At 37.4% G+C, this 19,641-nt stretch overlaps 1 protein-coding gene across 1 annotated transcript in view; it reads left to right on the top strand.

The window, feature by feature from the left end:
* The window catches only part of DCC (DCC netrin 1 receptor), a 1,300,159-nt gene that overhangs the window by 1,237,260 nt on the left and 43,258 nt on the right, over nt 1-19,641 (top strand). Inside the window, exon 28 of the mRNA XM_016186489.2 lies at nt 7,836-8,048. Within this exon, the coding sequence (XP_016041975.1) occupies nt 7,836-8,048 (213 nt within the window). The remainder of the gene's footprint in view (nt 1-7,835; nt 8,049-19,641) is intronic.

Consider the following 19,641-nt stretch of genomic DNA (forward strand, 5'->3'; position numbering starts at 1 on the left):
CACTCCAACTATCACGGGGAATAGACAATGCCCTGAGGGCACAACATGGCGGAACAGGTGCTCTGAGAATGTCCCAACTCTCGTGGGAACTAGCAATAACCTGAGAGGACAACATGGCAAATGTGACTGCATCTGCACAATTTCCCAGCAGAGATGGACAAATATTTCCTCTCCTTATTAAACTGATGTTCTGATTTTAGCTTCAATATGCCAACATGATGTTTCTGGAGGAACAATGAATAGAACTATACATCGAGAGCTTCAGTCATAGTAATACTATGGTAAAAAGTAAATTGGCTTGTGTGGATGGTAATTGGGTATTTGGTAGTTGATATGGTATTTTACATATAGTTCTGAGGTGATAAGATATACACTTGAAACTAATAGTGTCATAAACCATTATCAGATCAGATTTTAAAAAGATAAACTTGAAAACCTCATTTCTTTTATTTTTTTTATTTATAAAAAGGAAACATTGACAAAACCATATGATAAGAGGGGTACAACTTCGCACAATTCACACCACCAGACCTCCGTATCCATCCCCTCCCCTGATAGCTTGCCTATTCTTTATCCATCTGGGAGTATAAACCCAAGATAATTGTGGGATACAGAAGGTTGAAGGTCTAGTTTCTGTAATTGCTTCTCTGCTGAACATGGGCTTTGACAGGTCAATCCATACTCCCAGCCTCTCTCTCTCTTTCCCTAGTGGGGAAGGGCTCAGGGAAGTAGAGCTCCAAGGCATATTGGTGGGGTTGTCTCTCCAGGGAAGTCTGGTTGCATCCTGCTAGCATCTGGAACCTGATGGCTGAAAAGAGAATTAACATACAAAGCCAAACAAATGGTTGCACAATCATGGACCTAAAGGCTGCAATAGTACAGATGAAGTGTTGGGGGTCCTCCATTTTGGAGATAGCTAGTATGCATATTTTAGTTCTATTTCAGAGGGCCTGTAGTTATACTAGCGTTTTTGTTTGTTTGTTTGTTTTGCCTGAGCCTGAAATCTGATATGAGGTGGATCCAAGTTATTGTCTGGGGAGATGATGTCACCTACTTCCTATTACAGTTCTCTCACTTATTCCAAAGCTAACCTTATCAAAGCAAGGACTGCAAAAGCTGAATAAGGGCAAGAGACTGGCATACTTTAACAATGACTCTTTAGTCACTATCAGGCCATTCCACCAGCTGGGGCCCTAAGACTTGATGGGCCTAGAACTCGAATAAATCCCTCTCTCCATTGTTACTGGTAATTTCTATTAGGAACAACAAAATAGACCCCTATGTGGGCCCTTATAGAACCTTGCCCTCAACTTGGATCATCTGAAGGGAGGATGGACAACATACTCTATGCTATACCTGAGGAAGATGGGTCGATACTGAGGCAGCTTGGAATGTTCCTACTCATGACCACAGAATGTGAGCTCAAATCTACAGGGATGCAGAGGTCACACAGGCTCCTAAGATAATTATGGGCCCCAGATCACATCAAATCGATGGGGTTTACAGTCAATAATATTTATACCCTTTTCCCATACTAGGGAGCTACTCTCTTCCCTGATCCTGCTTTCTGGTCCTTTTCCCAGCCATGAGACCTCATTTCTAAAATATACTATAAATCTGGTGCCTCCATTTCCTCATCCTAAAAACAGGAAGCATTTCCTTTCAGTTTGACCTTGTCTAAAGTTTGTGGAAATATTAGTCAGTTATAGCAATATTTTCTGCCTCAATTCTTTCCCAAATTAGATATCAGTGAACAGATAGGACTTGACTTAGAAAAAACCAGAAACAATGATTCTCATGTTTTTGTTTGTTTGTTTGTTTGTTGTTGTTTTTAAAATACTTGTCTGGGAGATTAAAGCTGTGAGGACCTTGGGTGGCTATGGAATACTCACAAGGAAATTTTTTAGATTAATGAGTTGAGTTCCTATAAAACTCCATGCAATTTGCTTATAGTTACTATTGTGCTGGAGCTCTTTCAAATATTGCAATTTTAGAAAGAATAAAAATCTTCATTTCCATTTTTGCAATATTTTTCAAGTCATTCATTGAAACAACTTATGTGTTGACATTAATTATTATAAAGTGACTTGAGATTTGGCTCTGCTGTGTAATTGTATGAAATTTGTACAATGAATGTCTACTATTTCATCACTTAAAAATGAATGCCTTGCCCACACACATTTGATTTTCACTTTACTCTGAATTGCAGGGAGGCTGTACCTTATGGGTGAAAGGAGGTTGCTTTGCTTTTAGAACTCTTAGCACAACTAAATGTCATGTCACTGAACCAATTTGTTTCACATAGGTATCTTGAACTGACCAAAGGGACTCATCTGAAATGAAAGCTGTTTTTCCAGTGGAGCAATTGCTATTGTGTTTGTTAAACAGTTTTCAGTGTCTTAAATGTCAGCTAGGTCTGAAAAGCATTTATATTTCTCCACTCCAGAGATAAGAAATATGAATTATCTGTGAGAAACCTCTACCTTGTTCATCATATTATGAATCAAGCAAAACTCATTTTGAACAAAATAAAAATAGTCCCTATGGGTTAGTAGTGCATCCAATCTCAAGAATCAGCCCTCCCACTCCCACTTAGTGCATTAGATTATGGTCTTTCCCTTTTCCTCTGTCACTATATATGGTACTAAGGGTTGATTTACCAAAAAATGGCTCCATTCATATCAAGTCACCATTACTCCCCTTAAAATCATAACATAACATGACATAACATAACCATGATAGTTTTCTTTGTGAAAATCATGCTGCTCCCTGGGCAAGTTGGGGTTGGAAGACTAAATATAATTCTGTCTTTAGAGCTGCTGATAAGGAGAGGAGTGTCATGAAAGGGAACAGAAATGAGAGGAGCCAAAAAAGTATCAATGACATCAAAATTCATTGAGATAATAAAACTTCGGTTAAAATAAGAAACTGAATTTCAGAAAACTAAAGAAATGTACATGAAATTTTTATTAAACTTCTAATCATGATATTTTAGCACATGATCTCTTTCCTTTAAGAAATGCAGAATTAGAGGGAGTTGAGCTATAGTTCAGCAGGTTAAGCAGAGGTGGCACAAAGTGCAAGGACCAGCTTAAGGATCCAGGTTCTAGCCCCCGGCTCCCCATCTGCAGGGGACAGGGGAGTCACTTCACAAGTGGTGAAGCAGGTCTGCAGGTGTCTATCTTTCTCTCCCCCTCTCTGTCTTCCCTTTCACTCTCCATTTCTCTCTGTCCTACCCAACAACAACGACATTAATAATGACTACAACAATAAAGCAGCAAGGGCAACTAAAGGGAATAAATCAATAAATATTTAAAAGAAGAAACATAGAATTAAAAAAGGGAAATATGAAAGAAGCAATAGGGAAGGAATTGTAAAACATTATTTTTCTAATATTTATTTTCCCTTTTGTTTCCCTTGTTTTATTGTTGTAGTTATTATTGTTGTTCTTGATGTCATCATTGTTAGATAGGACAGAGAGAAATGGAGAGAGGAGGGGAAGACAGACAGAGGTACAGAAAGATAGAAACCTGCAGACCTGCTTCACTACCTGTGAAGGGACTCCCCTGCAGGTGGGGAGCCGTGGGCTCCAACCGGGTTCCTAACGCCAGTCCTTGCGCTTAACCTGCTGCGCCACCGCCCGACTCCCTAAAATATTATTTTTTAATGGCTAAGTAGTTTTTTAAATTTATTTATTGGAGAATTAATGTTTTATATTCGACAGTAAATACAATAGTTTGTACACGCAAAACATTTCCCAGTTTTCCATATAACAGTACGAACCTCCCTATGTCCTCTGCCATCCTTTTTGGACCTGTATTCTCCCCCCTCCCACCCACCCCAGAGTCTTTTCCTTTTTTGCAATATGAATGGCTAAGTAATTTTGAAGTATGTTAATTAATTGCAATTCATCGGCCATTGAGAGAAACACATAGCTTTCTGGGGGAAATTATGAAATTTCTTTCCCAGGAGAGAGCTTTTTCCTCTGGTAATAGTAAATCTTTAATACAAACCAGCTCAGTGTAATGAGGAATGCTGTAGGTGTGCTTCCTACAAGTGGTTCTTTTCCAACTGGAGTTGAATAATCTCGTGTTATTTATTTCAACATTTGATTATTTATTACTTTAAACTAAGTAGTCTATAGTAAGATGTATAGTTTTATTTGTCTTTAAAATTATACACTTTGGATTTAGGAAAATAGCATATCAGACTTTTTTTTTTTTTTCTTACCAGAGCTCTGTTCAGCTCTGGTTTATGGTGTTGTGGGGGATTTAACCTGGGAACTTTGGAGCCTCAGGTTAGAGATTCCCTTTGCATAACCATTATGCTATCTACCCTTTACCCACATCAGACTTTCTGATGCTCCAAAGGTGCCAGGTTCAATCCTTGGTACCACAGGTTGCCAGAGATCAATAATGCTCTGATCTCTCTCTCCGTGTGTGTGTGTGTGTGTGTTTCTTTTTCTCACGAAAATAAATAAGAAAGTGATACAGTAAATAGTGAACTGGACTTCCAAGGATGAGGTTTCATGTTCAAGCCAAGGTATCATATCTGCCAGAGTGATTTTTCTCATTATCTCTCAGCCTCTCCTATTAATCATTATTTAAAAAATATTTTTAAATAAATCTTAAAAACAAAGTCAAACTACATTCTAAATCATTCAGTCAATGAGTGTACATAAGTACACACATATTCCTCTCACTGTACTTTTTCCAGACTAATTTAGCTCCTTTTCACACATGCCTGAAACCCCTGTTCATTTTGCCCTGATCTGAGAACATTCTCCCCAAGGATTTACTTTACTGCTTTCTTTACGACTCCACAATGTAACCTTGAGGTTTTTTTGTATAGGTTCCCTACCATGCATATATGACAAGCCTTCCTGAAACTAGAGATAAGGCACTTCTATTCAATTACTTCCATCCCTCTGAGTTCTGTGAAACTCACTCTTTTGATTATGTTTTTCTCCTCAGAAGTAATCTCTTATCAGATCTCTGCCTTTTTTCTGGATGATTTTGTGCTCTGTGTTTATACTCTGTCCACAGTCAACCTTGTATCACCCCACTTCCATTTTTGAGTGAGGTAAGCCTATGGGCTGTTCAGTGACCCAGAAGACATCCTACCCTTTCTAAGTAGAGGAAGAGGCATTTAAATAAAAATACTGACTTATAAGTCTGAATACACATTTCACTTTTGCATATCCTTATTATTGTGTCTTGATCTTTCATATCGTTAATATCTTTTCCCTTCAGCAGTATTGGGTTTTCTTTCTATATTAACTGCCCTTTGTTGACATTTTAAAGCTTCCCAAAGAGTTATCTCAAAATTAATTCATAAACTAATTATCTTGAAATATTTTGGTTAAAAATTCTCTTTCAAAAGTGAGATATTATCTTCTATATCTACATAAAAATTACCCAAAATAATTTTCTTAAGAAATAAATAATTGGAAGTACTTTTTTATCATCAACACTTAAATCTACTGTACAGCTCTACTCATTTCCAGTTTAAACTAGGTTTGTTGGCTTTGAACATGAATGAGTAAAATCTAGTTATAGTGTTCAAATTGCCTTGCCACCGTTTTAGTCTGACCTAGCTACATTTTCTTTTTTTTTCCTTTTTTTTTAAATTTATTTAAGAAAGGATACATTAACAAAACCATGGGGTAGGAGGGGTACAACTCCACACAATTCCCACCACCCAATCTCCATATCCCACTCCTTCCCCTGATAGCTTTCCCATTCTCTTTCCCTCTGGGAGCATGGACCCAGGGTCTTTGTGGGTTGCAGAAGGTAGAAGGTCTGGCTTCTGTAATTGCTTCCCCGCTGAACATGGGCGTTGACTGGTCGGTCCATACTCCCAGTCTGCCTCTCTCTTTCCCTAGTAAGGTGTGTCTCTGGGGAAGCGGAGCTCCAGGACACATTGGTGGGGTCTTCAGTCCAGGGAAGCCTGGCCGGCATCCTGATGGCATCTGGAACCTGGTGACTGAAAAGAGAGTTCACATACGAAGCCAAACAAATTGGTGAGCAATCATGGACCCAAAGCTTGGAATAGTGGAGAGGAAGTGTTAGGGGGATACTCACTGCAAACTCTAGTGTACTTCTGCTTTCAGATATATATTTTGCAGTAGTTTATGGATACATGTGAACATATGCTCTCTCTCACAGAAACTGGTGTATATCTAGGTTTTGGGACTTTGTTAGAAAGTGAACCACATGAGATGGAATTAGAGTATACTATGAAAGGAAAGGTCTCACCCGAGTAATGAAGCTGAAGGGTTGTCATTCCACACGTGAAGTCTCTGGACACAGTCTGAAGTGAAGCATGTTGAGGTGGCAATCATTGTGTTGATTAGATTATGATCGGCAGATGCAATATTATTTGATATGGATTGGGAGAGGCATACGGGAAAGTGGGCCCTATCCAAGGGTTCCAGGACTGCGGGAAGTAGAGGCTCTATAGTGGAGATGTGAGGTTCCTGCTGTCTTAGGGTTCAAAAAGACAATCGATAGTTAATGTTATCATCACATTATTTGGTAATTGGGTTAACTTTGAAAAGTCCTTTTGTTAGGGTTTGCTGTACAGTACCCAGTATCTTGTATATAGCTGTGCTATATATAAGCTTTTGCTTCTGATCTACTTGGTCTAGGCTTTTGAGAGAGTCCGCATATCAAATATACAGCCTATATATTAAAAAGACTCAGTCTGTGTTTTAAAAACTTCGAGACATACAATTAATTTTCCCCCTCTCATATTAATTAACTAGTGATTTATATGACTACATTTTACTAGGAGTGTACATAAACACCATTTCCACCACCAAAAGACTGTGACCCATCCCTCCTACCCACTCCCACCCCCCACTGGCCCAGGAAGCTGCATGTCTACCCCTCACCACAGGGTTTTTACTTTGGTGCCCTACTTACAATTTGGTCAGGTCCTGCTTTTAGTTTCCCTTTCAGATCTTCTTCCTCAACTTCTGTTGATGAGTGGGATCATCCCATACTCATCTTTATCTTTCTGACTTAGCTCACTTAACATAATTCCTTCTAGCTCTGTCCAAAATGGGTCAGAGAAGGTGGGTTTATTTTTCTTGATAGCTGCACTAGCTATATTTTCTAAAGGAAATATGAGCTTCCTTATACAAAACTGTCTAAATGCCCAGAAGCAGTCACAAATGATGACTTCCTTAAATCTAGTAATCTTATAGAAAATTCAAAGATTATCTACCCACAAGGGAAATTTATAGTTCTATATTCTGGCAACTTTAGCGGTGTGATCTCTCATATATAACTTTGTAGTTGGTTGTGTTTCTGTTTTGTTGCTAGATATAATGATAGTGGTTATCATTTGTATAATTTTATTAGCAATGCTTTGATAACCCAGTAACAATGATTTGTTTGACAGTTGACATATCATGTTTAAATCACAGAGAAATTGGCTTATTTGCTGATAGATAATAATGCATTTGTAGCTGGGGTTAGTACACTGAATTTCACTGACATTCCTACTTGTGAAAAAAGAAATGACTGTTTCTTCTCATTTCATCACTTCTAATTATAGGACCCAAACATTTCAGGCAATATTGTCAGTGTTGCCCTTATTTCTCTGCCCTCCTTGTTCTGTTAGATCCAGTTTTACTGTTTAAAGGGGAAATGCTATTATAGTCTATAAATACATGAGATAAGATGAAAGATGATGCTGATAGCCTGAAAAGGAGATTACCTAAATTGCAGCATATCTCTCTGAACTGATCTAGGGATCCTTCAGATGACTTAGGAAAAAGCAAGCTTTTTTTCTGGAATAATGAATGATTTCTCTTGTTTCCACTGTAGCAGTAAGTGAAGGACCAACCACTCAACAGCCATCCATAATGCCCCCAGCTCCGCCTGAGCATCCTGGCAGTGAGGAAGCACCAAGCAGAACCATCCCCACGGCCTGTGTGCGACCAACTCATCCACTCCGCAGCTTTGCTAATCCTTTGCTACCTCCACCAATGAGTGCAATAGAACCGAAAGTCCCTTACACACCACTTTTGTCTCAGCCAGGTAAAGTGTGCACTTGCTCACATTTAAAATCATTACTATCTTTGATGCCTCTATTCAAGTGTATGATGGTTCCTGAGAGGGTCTGCATATTCATATCATTTCAATGTAGAGTTCTTGCCCAGTGTGCTCATACTGATATTTTAGTACAACTCCTGGAATTTGCTATGGAAGCAACTGGTGGTTATAGATGCCTTTTATTCATCTGGATAGATTTTTATTTTTATTTTTTTTAATTCTGAGTACCAACCAGTCCAATACTTTAGTATATGCTGGTGATATGTGCACTTGAGAAAATGCTACAAATGTTCTTGATTCTTCAACTGGCCACACATGTCCTATATTCTAGTCTAGACCCCAAGACTAGAATTAAAGATATAATAGTTTACAAAATGTCTTTCGGAGAGACATGCATTTAATTTTATGGTTCTACTTATGCTTTTCAATAGTCATCTTCCTGAGGTTCTTACTTGAGAGCTCCAAGCTAAAAGGGAATATCAGAAGTGGTTTAGTGTCCAACTTTCAAACTTTGAAGTTAAATAACATAGATGGGAATAAGACATTTCTACAGAGTCTTTCTAATAGACTCAATGGTGGAAATTAGAACTAGAGCCCCTAATTCCAAAGGAAATGTACATTTTATTACTTCAGCTGGTATGTAACAAAACTGAATCAGAGCAGGAGTGCAGATGATGAAAAAGGAGGGCAGGGAGGAGAGGGGGAGGGTAAGAGAAAGAAGGGGGAAGAGGAAGAGGAGGAAAAGTTAGATAAGTTGAAAAAAAGCCCTGTGGACACATAAGTAAAAACATATACAAGTACCTGAAGGGTGTGTGTGTGTGTGTGTGTGTGTGTGTGTGTGCGTGTACATATGCATGAAGACACATATGCACATGCATGTTGCACTGTGGCCAGTGTAGATTGAGGATATGATCTCTGTATACTTCTAGATAATGTCACTCACATCTGAGACTCAGAATAACTTAATTTTTTTAGTTTTTCTTTTTTTTTCTCTTTCTTTTTATTACCTTTGTTTGCTTATTGGTTAGAAGTAGCCAGAAATCAAGAGCAATGGGGGGAGAGAGAGGGAGAGAGACAGAGACTGCTTCACCACATGAGAAGCTTTCTTCCAGCAGGTGGAGACTGGAGCCTTGAACCCGGTCTTCAGCATTGTAACATGTATACTCAACCCCGTGTGCTTTCATCCAGCCCCAGAATAACTTTAAAAACATATTTTATTGGGGTTATTTATGGTTTGCAATAAATACAATTGGACTCCCTGAGTAGGGCCCTAGCTGATGGGGTGGCCTGATAGTGACTAAATAGTCACCCTTAAAGTATGCTAGTCTCTTGCCCTTATTCAGCTTTTGCAGTCCTTGCTTTGCTAACATTAGCTTTGGAGTGAGTGAGAGAACTGTAATAGGAAGTCGGTGAGGAGGGTATCTAAGTCTAATTAGATACTATTTCATTAGAAACTTTATACTGACTCACTGCAGACTATTATGTACTTTTGCTTTCAGGTATATATTTTACCCTAGTTTATGGATACATGTGAACATATGCTCTATCCATGGGACCTGGTCTATATCTAGGTTTTGGGACTTTGTTAGGAAGTGAACTACCTGGAATGGAATTAGAGAATACTATGAAAGGAAAGGTCTCACCCAAGTAATGAAGCTGCAGGGTTGTCATTCCACACCTGAAGTCTCTGGACACAGTCTGAAGTTAAGCATGCTGAGGTAGTACTCCTTGAATTGATTAGGTTGGGACTGGCAGATACAATATTATTTGGTATGAATTGAGAGAAGCATGCAGGAAAGTGTGCCCCACCCTAAGGTTCCAGGACTTGGGGAAATATAAGCTCTATAGTGGAAATGTGATGTTCCTGCTGTTTTAGGGTTCAAGAAAACAATAGATAGTTATTGTTATCATCACATTATTTGGTAATTGGGTTAACTTTGAAAAGTCCCTTTGTTAGGATTTGCTTTATAATACCCAACATCACCATAATTTATGTTCTTTGACATTATTTGTATAAAGCTGTGCCACCGGTTTCTTCTGTTCTCCTTGGTCTAGGCTTTTGAGAGAGTCAACATATCAAAGATTCAGCCTATGTATTAAAAAGACTCCGTCTGTGCTTTAAAAAGTTTGGGACATACAATCAGATTTTGTATTTTTACATAGTTCCCCTTTAAATGGTATCACGTCCCCTCACCTTACTGTAGACCCTACATCACTTTGGAATTATTCAATGCCGTTCTTTTTAATGCTTCACCTTCATTATGTCTCTGTGATGCTTGTTCATTTCATCATGTCTTACCTCATGATTTTCAAATAAGTTCTCCCTCCATTGCTCCTGACACATGGTAAATAGTATGCTTTTATGGAAGGGCTGATGTTTACTTATTCTAACAGAAAAAGAAAATTAGCAAACTGACAAATGTGTTAGCTGTGACATTAACTACATGCTTCTTAGCCTAAAAGATGAAATACTTAGAGCTTTTAACAAATTTTAAATATAAGAAAAACATTACTTTAGTCAAACTGATTGATGAAGTTAAATCATTCTCTTATGGGCTTAAAATATAACTCAAATACTGTTACTCCAGATTTCACAATAAAGGACAGTGGATTACTAATGAATTTATCTTTACTTACTACCAGTAATGTGAGGCATTGCTATAATTTTTAAAAATCTTTCCAAAGGAGGATTTTTTTTGCTTTGAAATTAGGATTAATGAAGAAGTATTTCCATAATCAGATTCTTTAGTGTGTTATTTTTTTTAACAGTAGCATCATTGATCTGTGCCTTAATTTAGCTTTTAATAAACCATGTGAAATCACGTTTGCAAGCATTTTACTAGAGGTATTGGACAAATATATTTTGTAGAAACAATCTCCATAGAATTTTGCAGTATTTCTATAAAAAAAAAACATGATTAGAAAGTCATCTTGTTATCATAACAACTGAAATTCTGCCTACCTGAAAACAGGTATTAAATTCTTCCTTTTTTTTTTTCTTCCACACTGCTGAGTTGGAAATTTAGTTTACTAGACTCTTAGGTTTCTTATGATATCTCTTACAATTTCATCATCATCTAGTGATAAAGGAGTTATTTGTCTTAACATTTCATCTACAGACACAAATAACTGCAGTCTTTACACATTTCAGGAAATCTGCAATCATGGCACTTTGCAAATCACAGATGTGGACATATAAGTGATTTGGCTTAGTCCCCTCTCAGGTTAAATAGAAAATGTTTGATGGAGTGTCGGGCTTATGGCTTTATAGATCTAACATCAGTTCTATAAAGGGCCAAGACAGGGTGATTTTTTTTTCTTTCTTCACTAGTGAAAATTCCTTTTAGCTGTGAAATGATCAGCTGCACTGTAAATGAACCTGGATTAGGAGGCCATTTGTCTTCTAAGGTTGTAATTCTAAAAGGAAAGAAAATGTGACCTCTTAAATAGTGACTTTTATATCCTAACACTAATGTTTTACAACATTAGCCTCCTGGAGTTCTTGCATCTTTGTAAAACTGCATAAGCATTCTATTGCTCTCCGATTATACACTGCATTTCTATACATGTTTTATTTATAAAAGAAAAACACAGAACATTCTGATCTTTTCAATCTTCTCCAGATCAATATGTCAGTGGACAGGACAAGACCAAAACTCACTTCATTGTACTACAAAATTGAGTTTGATTTTCCCTCTGCACATTGCGGCATGTGCTTCAATTTGTCTGAGGACTGAGGACAAGGAGTGGGTGGAGGTAGCTGACAGTAGAAAGAAAAGACATTTGATTTATATTTTATGGCTGGTTGGGAAATCATGTGTTCCTGCTATAACCTGATATTTTTAGCAGGCCTTATTTCAGTAAGTGTGCTGTCATACACAACTGCCAATAAATTACTCTAATGTATTAATATAATTGATTTCTTGAGCCACTTGTAAGCTACTGTTGGAGGTATTTATCAGGGATACCACATTTCTGTTCCTTCTGCTGAAACTAACCATAGAGGTAGAGGTCAGGGGCCTCCAGACATTCTTCAGCGTGGGAAACAAGAGGGTGACTTTTCAGAACAGTCTGATCAAATGAATCAGTGGCACAGCTAAGTAGGATAGAAGTCTTGATTTGATGTTATTGGGACCAGTTCTAGACAGGAAAATTAAACTACCTCTTACTGAATGTCATTTCATGTGCTAATTCCTTTTTTTTTTTAAGGGTGGGGTCCATGAAACAGTCCTGTTCTTGCTAGTCTAACAGTATTTTCATTAAAGGAGATCTATTTTGATTTGGTCTCATCATCTTTAGTTACCCTTGGCAAAATGAATATAACAAATGTTCCTTTTGTGTGGACAGTATTCATGACTCTGGCAACTTCTTTATGTTTTATAAAATTACAGGAGTAGTTAGTGTGGTGTTTCTAATATCTAAATAAAAACAGTGTTCTAGTTGCTGCAAAGAATTGAAAACAATTTCTAAAGAATATTTTTGTGAGAGAATCATGTGACTGATATCTCCTGATTAGATGACAAAGCTGATGTCCAAAAATGGTTAAGCACCTTACTCAAGGTCCACAAATTATGTTAGTGGCAGATTTTTTTTTTAAATTGAGTACTAAAACATCGAATATATTGAACAGAAACAAAGAACTTTATTTAGCTTTTTTTTCCTTTTTTTTGAATGTGAGTCATTATCTTAGATGAATTTTTTTCTCTATAAGAGGGCTTCTAAGATGGCCCTAATGATTCAGTGTCCTTCAGAAAGAATCGTTTAGGAATCTGATGATTACTCGCCTGGTAGAACACACATGTTACCATACTTGAAGACCCAGGTTCAAGTCCTGAGTCTCCACTTTTATTTATTTATTTTTTTAATTTTTACTTTATTTTACTTTATTTTTCTCTCCAGGGTTATTGCTGGGGCTCAGTGCTTGCTCTACGAATCCATTGCTCCTGAAAGCCATTTTTACCATTTTGTTGCCCTTGTTGTTGTTATTGCCATTACTATTGCTGCTGGATAGGACAGAGAGAAATTGAGAGAGATGGGGAAGACAGAGAAGGGAAGAGAAAAACACTTGCAGACCTTCTTCAGCAGCTGCGAAGCAATTCCCCTGCAGGTGGGGAACCTGGGGCTTGAACTGTTGGTATCTTTCCACAGGTCCTTGTGCTTCACACCATGTGTGCTTAACCCACTACGCTACTTCCCAACCTTCACAAATATCTCTTTTCTTTGTTTCTCTATGTCTCTTTATCTCTCAGTGTCTATAAAAGATATGGCTACTATGCATTTTGGAGTTTCATAGACTCCCTGTGAGAACTGTGTGTGTGGGGGGGGAGTTGTCTTGGAGTCTTATAGTGTGTAGGTAATGGCCATTAACTTGGTATTTGTGTGTTATTTATTTACTTGTTTCTTTTGTAGGCTAAATGGTGGGAAAAGGTTACAGTAAGAGTAGCTATTAGTTAGGAAGCCTAGACTAGCACTAGAATTAGATTCAGTTGTCCAACCTGCCAATATCCTTCTACAGGAAGGCAAGAAATGACATTTGTTGTTTTTAACACTATATACCACAAATGACCAGGTTTTTGGAATCCATTAATAAAATGAAAGATGAATAGAAGAAAATATAAAATGAAGGTAAAGGTTAGTGTGCATGGAAATGGTATTCAGATTGTGGGTTAGAAAATATGAGGGTCAAGAAAAGTGAAAACTGCACACCAGCTTTGATTATGTCAGAAAGCCATCAGGACTAGTGAGTGACTTTTCTACAATGAGTGTGTGTGATCCTATTTGATCCAACTTTTGCCTAATAAAAATGTAAAACATATTGCAATAATAATTGTTGGACCATATAAAAAACAGTCTAATTATCAACATATTGCAGTTCAATTCTAGAGTTAAAGTCTTAAGCCAGTTAGATAGTCATAAGACCAATTTAAAAAGTTTTCAGAACTTTTGTTTTTACCAAATGCACTATGAAATTTTACACATTAAATATGAAGATGTCATTGTTTTATACTGGGTTGTAAGTGGCCTTGAATGATGAGGAAAAACATTGACAATAGATTGTTTTCATAGCAGCAACTATTCCTTTTGCAATTCCCAAGAAATCTGTAGGGCACCTAGTTAACTAGTGCTATGTAGATTTTGTTATTTATAAAATATCTTGAGGATTAAAGTCTCTTTTTTTTAAACTAGCCTAGTGAAAGTAATAAAGTTAATACTTTAGCTTTTCACCTTTTTTTGTTTGTTTGTGTTACAGTCTACATTTCTAAATGAACTCATGCCTACTTGAGAAGTAACCATAATCACCATTATTGATGTAGGGCTAGAGAGATAGAATGAAAGCAATCTCATAAAGTGAGATACTATCCAAATTGATGGGCCTCTTAATGACAAAAAAGCTGAAGTGTTCTGAACTATGCAATATTATTTTAGGGCTGAAGTAAACTGCACCACAAGAAAAATAAAAGCTACTATCCCTTGGAAATTCTTTTTTATTATTTATTTACTTATTTTTACTATTTATTTACCTGTGTTGCCCTTTTCATTGTTGTAGTTATTGTTGTTGATGATGTTATTGTTGTTGGATAGGACAGAGAGAAGTGGAGAGAGGAGGGGAAGACAGAGGGGGGAGAGAAAGACAGACATCTGCAGACCTGCTTCACCTCCTATGAAGCGACCCCTCTGCAGGTGGGGAGCCAGGGCTACCGCCCAACCCTCAGAAATTCTATTTAATAATTTAACTTTATGAAATAGACATGCAATGTCTACCAGAGCTCAATGGAGGACAATAATATCCATCTTATTGATAAGAGAAAAAATGGATCAGAGTAGAAGCAAAAAGTCGTGGGGAATGTGCAGTAGAACACCCAGTAAAGCGCACATTATTATCAAGGACACAGGTTCAAATCCCCGCTCCCCACTTGCAGGGGGAAGATTCATGAGAGGTGAAGCAAGTACTGCAGGGGTCTCTCTGTCTCTTTGTCTCTCTCTCTCTCCCTCCATTTCCCCGCCCCTCTCAATTTCTCTCTGCCTTTATATTAGCAAATAAAAAAGAAAGAAAAACAAAATTTAAAAAATGGCTGCCCATAGGGGTAGATAACATAATGATTATGCAAACAGACTTACATGTCTGAGGCTCCAAAGACCCAGGTTCAGTCCGTGTACTACCATAAACCAGAGCTGAGCAGTGCTCTGGTAAAGGAGAGAGAGAGAATAAAAAAAAAAAGGCTGCTAGGAGCGGTGAATTCTTAGTGCCAGCACCAAGTCCAAGCACCAAGAGGACCTAGTGGGGGTTGTATTGTTATGTGGAAAACTGGAGAAATATTATGTATGTACAAACTATTGTATTTACTGTTGACTGTAAAACATTAACCCACCAGTAAAGAAATTTTTAAAAATCCACATGCCAAGCTCAAAAAATAATGACGATAATAATTCCGAGGCTGTTCTTACTGTTATGCCAACTATGATATTGATTCTGCTTCTCTGAATCCTACTTATTTTCGTCTGAAAAATCAGATAGTTCTTCCTCTACCAAAAGTAATGAAAAATGGCAGTCCAGTGATCTTAATTATTGCAGTAAATAGGGTGGATGACAATTCTATTTTTTTTCCCCAGAGAAGGGTTCTATTTTTTTCTTTGCTTTCTCAAAGAGTATGTGAAAGAGAAGTATTTAAAAAAAAAAAGATTATGAGTTGCCTATCATGAATTTAAGTAGTCTAAAAAGTTGACAAAAATCCTTGTAGTTTGTTGGTTAGTGGCATCTTCCAATTGCTTAAATGGAGAAGGAATTTTGAAATAAATAGATAAAAGAGTTTTGCACCCTTGGCTGCTTTGTAGTGGGCTGAGCACCAGACATGAGGTCCTGGGTTCAATCCCCAACATTTCATATGCCATAGTGATGCTCTGGCCCTCTCTCTCATATTAGTAAGTGAATCAGTCCACAAAAAAATGTTTTGCATATGCCTATGACTATGCTGTATAAAATCAGACACATTATAAACAAAAATTCACCTTAATATTAAAGTGAGAGTTTTGCCATTAGCCAACTATTTCTAAAGAAGTATCTTTACCTGCTATATTGAAAAGAACGTGTAATACCATTTAAAAGCTTTATTTCTGAATATTTATAACTCTTATCTTGCTGATTGAAGAATTTCATCTTACTAATTTTATCTTACCAAATAATTCAGATGTCATGTGACACATCTTGGTTTCATAGCATCTGCTTTAATCTCAGACTCACAAGAGGAATGATGTTCTTATTGCCAAAATTTCTTTATTTATCATAATGTCACAGCTCTCACAGAGGAGAATGCTTTCATCTTTTGTTGAAAGGAATTGTAACAAGATTTAGTGTTGCTTTTTGGTAAGAAACAATGGTAAGTAAGCTCAATTGATTTCAAAATGAGAAGCATATCTTGGCATAATTGCACAGAGAGGCTAATAGGAATACTTGCCACTGTCCTTATTACATCTATTTTATCTATTTCATATGTCCTATTCTCTTACCCTGTCCCTTGTATCTTTCTATTTTTGTGCTCATCAGAGTCATGAGTTTTAATACAAACTGTGTGTATCAAACCACAATAATGTATTAACCTAGTCTACCTTTAAAGTCATAGATGACTATTTTAACCTTTCAGTTCACAGAACATTTTTTAAAAATTTTATTTATTTATGAGAAAGATAGGATGAGAGAGAAAGAACCAGACATTACTCTGGTACATGTGCTGCTGGGGATCAAACTCGGGACCTCATGCTTGAGAGTCCAAAGCTTTACCACTGTGCCACCTCCCAGACCACCACAGAACATTTTAAAACCATGGTTATTTGCTTTACTTTTGGTTCTCCGGATAATATCTCAGTTAATGAAAGTAGCCAGGTTTGTACACACAAGTCCAAGCTTATGAGTAGCATAGTATATGACCAAGGTCAGGACAGTAGTGCCACATGATGAGATACTTTCATGGGTCTCTGGTGGGATTAAAAGAGTACTTTTTGGAAGAAAATAATAAGCTCCATGGGACTTAGTTCCTCCTGATATCAGTCTTGAATAATTTAACTTCACTGTTCTTTAATTTTCCACAACTATAAATGAGGAAAATAAAATCTTGTCTGAAAAGGGTTCATATCATTTTCTTTATGGAATCTGATCAGACAAACATGGATTACATTGTTTAAGAATACTAGAATAGGATCCAGGAACTTCTCATATGACACAATCTGGAGACTACATTGCCTTAGAAGATCCAGGGGTCGGGGGTCGGGCGGTGGTGCAGTGGGTTAAGCGCATGTGGTGCAAAGCGCAAGGACCGGAGGAAGGATCCCGGTTCGAGCCCCTGGCTCCCCACCTGCAGGGGAGTCACTTCACAGGCGGTGAAGCAGGTCTGCAGGTGTATGTCTTTCTCTCCCCTTCTCTGTCTTCCCCTTTTTTCTCCATTTCTCTATGTCCTATCCAACAACGAACAACATCAACAATGGCAATAATAATAGCCACAACAAGGTTATAACAATAAGGGCAACAAAAGGAGGGGGAAATGGCCTCCAGGAGCAGTGGATTCATGGTGCAGGCACCGAGCCCAGCAATAACCCTGGAGGGAAAAAAAAAAAAAAAAAAAAAGAAGAAGAAGATCCAGGGATCTCTTTCATGCCTTACATTGATAAGCAGCGAAATTATGTGGAAAGTGGTTTGAAAGTTCATGTTAATGCTTCAGATGCTGGTGAAATAAGATCTCACTTCTGAATGTCTCCTGTCATCATAGGTATATGCAATTGACAGTCCCTGAAATTACATTTGCTTTAGGGGCAGTGTAGTTACCAGAAAAAGGTAGGATATCTATTTAGAGTTGTATGGGTAACTATATTCTGAGATAAGAGGAAAGGCTGGCCTCTAACAGGCTTTGCTCTCAAATTATAAATCCATCCTACAGACAAGAGGCTAGATCCTTTCAGTCCTTTTAAATGAAAAAAAAATGAACTAGCACTTCCTTCTCAGTTTCTTTTTTTTTCTTTTATTTATCATTAGATATAGGGAGGAGGAGGAAGAGGGAAAGAGAGAGAGAGAATGAGCACCACTCAGTTCAGCATATAAGTTGCTAGGGATCATCCTTGAGACCTCAGGTTTGTTCTGCTGCTCAGTAATTTCCTTAGCCCACCTTCTTTTGTCTTTTTCTGTTTGTTTATTCTTTCTTTCTTTTTTTCTTTTTAGTGCCCTACCATGTGCATCACCACTCACTTCCCTCCCTCAGTTTTTTAGTCTGTACCGCCACTAAATGTTATGAATATCTGTATCTCACCCAATAATTAATTATGACTAGTAAGTATATAAGTTTGGGGGTGATGTGCTTGGTCTCTTCTTGCTTATTAGCACTGCATCTTATGAATTGCTGCTCAGAATGATATGATTTAATGTGACTAAAGCCTGTGGACTTTCCTAAAGATCAACTCTGACTTCTAACTTAACTCTTCCTCACATTGACCTTCTGCAAAAATAATAGAATGAAGACTCAGAAGTGAAGACCAGGCAGTAAGCTACTAGGAAAAAAATGTCTTGAGTTTGAATTCAGAAGGCTTATTGTGAAGGCAATTCAAGACTCTAATAGAAAGGTACATACATACATAAATTCAAAATCTCAGAGATCCTTTCACCAAAGAGCTACAAGACATAAAGAGAAAGCTGAACAGAGCTACAGAATATGAAGGACACTTTGGATGGTGTTGAGGCTTATATAAGAAACAGTGTACTCCATCAGAAAAACAAATGTGAAAGTTATTGGGATACCTGAGTACAAAGAGGAGAGAGGAGCAGAGAACATATTCAAATAAATCATAACAGAAAATGTCTCATACTTGGTCAGTATTCAAAACATAAATACTTAATAAGCTGAACCAACCCTGTGTTTCTGGACCCAAATTTGTCCACAGCATAATGTATCAGAGTAAAACTATCCAAAAGCAAGGCTAAGGAAAAAAAATGCAGCAAGATGCTAGGAAAAGTAATAATCTCACATACAGAGGTAGAACCATAAGGCTTTCATTAGATTTCTCATCACAGACCCTAAAGGAAAGAAGGGGATGGAATGATATATTCACAGTATTAAATGATATATTCATAATATTACCAGCCATGAATACTTAATCCTGTCAAATTATCCTTCATGTATGAAGACAAGACTAAAAACTTTCCCAAACAAGCAAAAACTGAGGGAATTCATTAGCAACAATCCTTCCTTGCAAGAATTACTGAAATGAAAAGAAGAAAATGAAAAGAAGCACAGGAACTCCAACTTTAAATGAGTTGATGAGATGATCTGTGGTATCAGTGAACCAGTAAGACAAACAACATGAGAAGAAAGCAAACAAATAACAAGGGAAGGCAAAATGGATCAAGTAATATGATCAATATTGAACCAAGGCCAACTGTCAAATACCTAGATATGAGGCCAGAAACTCTAAAATTCAAATCTCTGATTCACTTTTAATGGAATCTGAAGGAAAAAAAGTGTTGGGTGGGATGGGTCAGGAAAAGAGGCATGGATACAGGACAACTTCCCACATAGGGGAAACTTAGAAGACAGGGTCA

The sequence above is a fragment of the Erinaceus europaeus genome, chromosome 15 (assembly GCF_950295315.1).
Source record: "Erinaceus europaeus chromosome 15, mEriEur2.1, whole genome shotgun sequence".
Classification (NCBI taxonomy): domain Eukaryota; kingdom Metazoa; phylum Chordata; class Mammalia; order Eulipotyphla; family Erinaceidae; genus Erinaceus; species Erinaceus europaeus.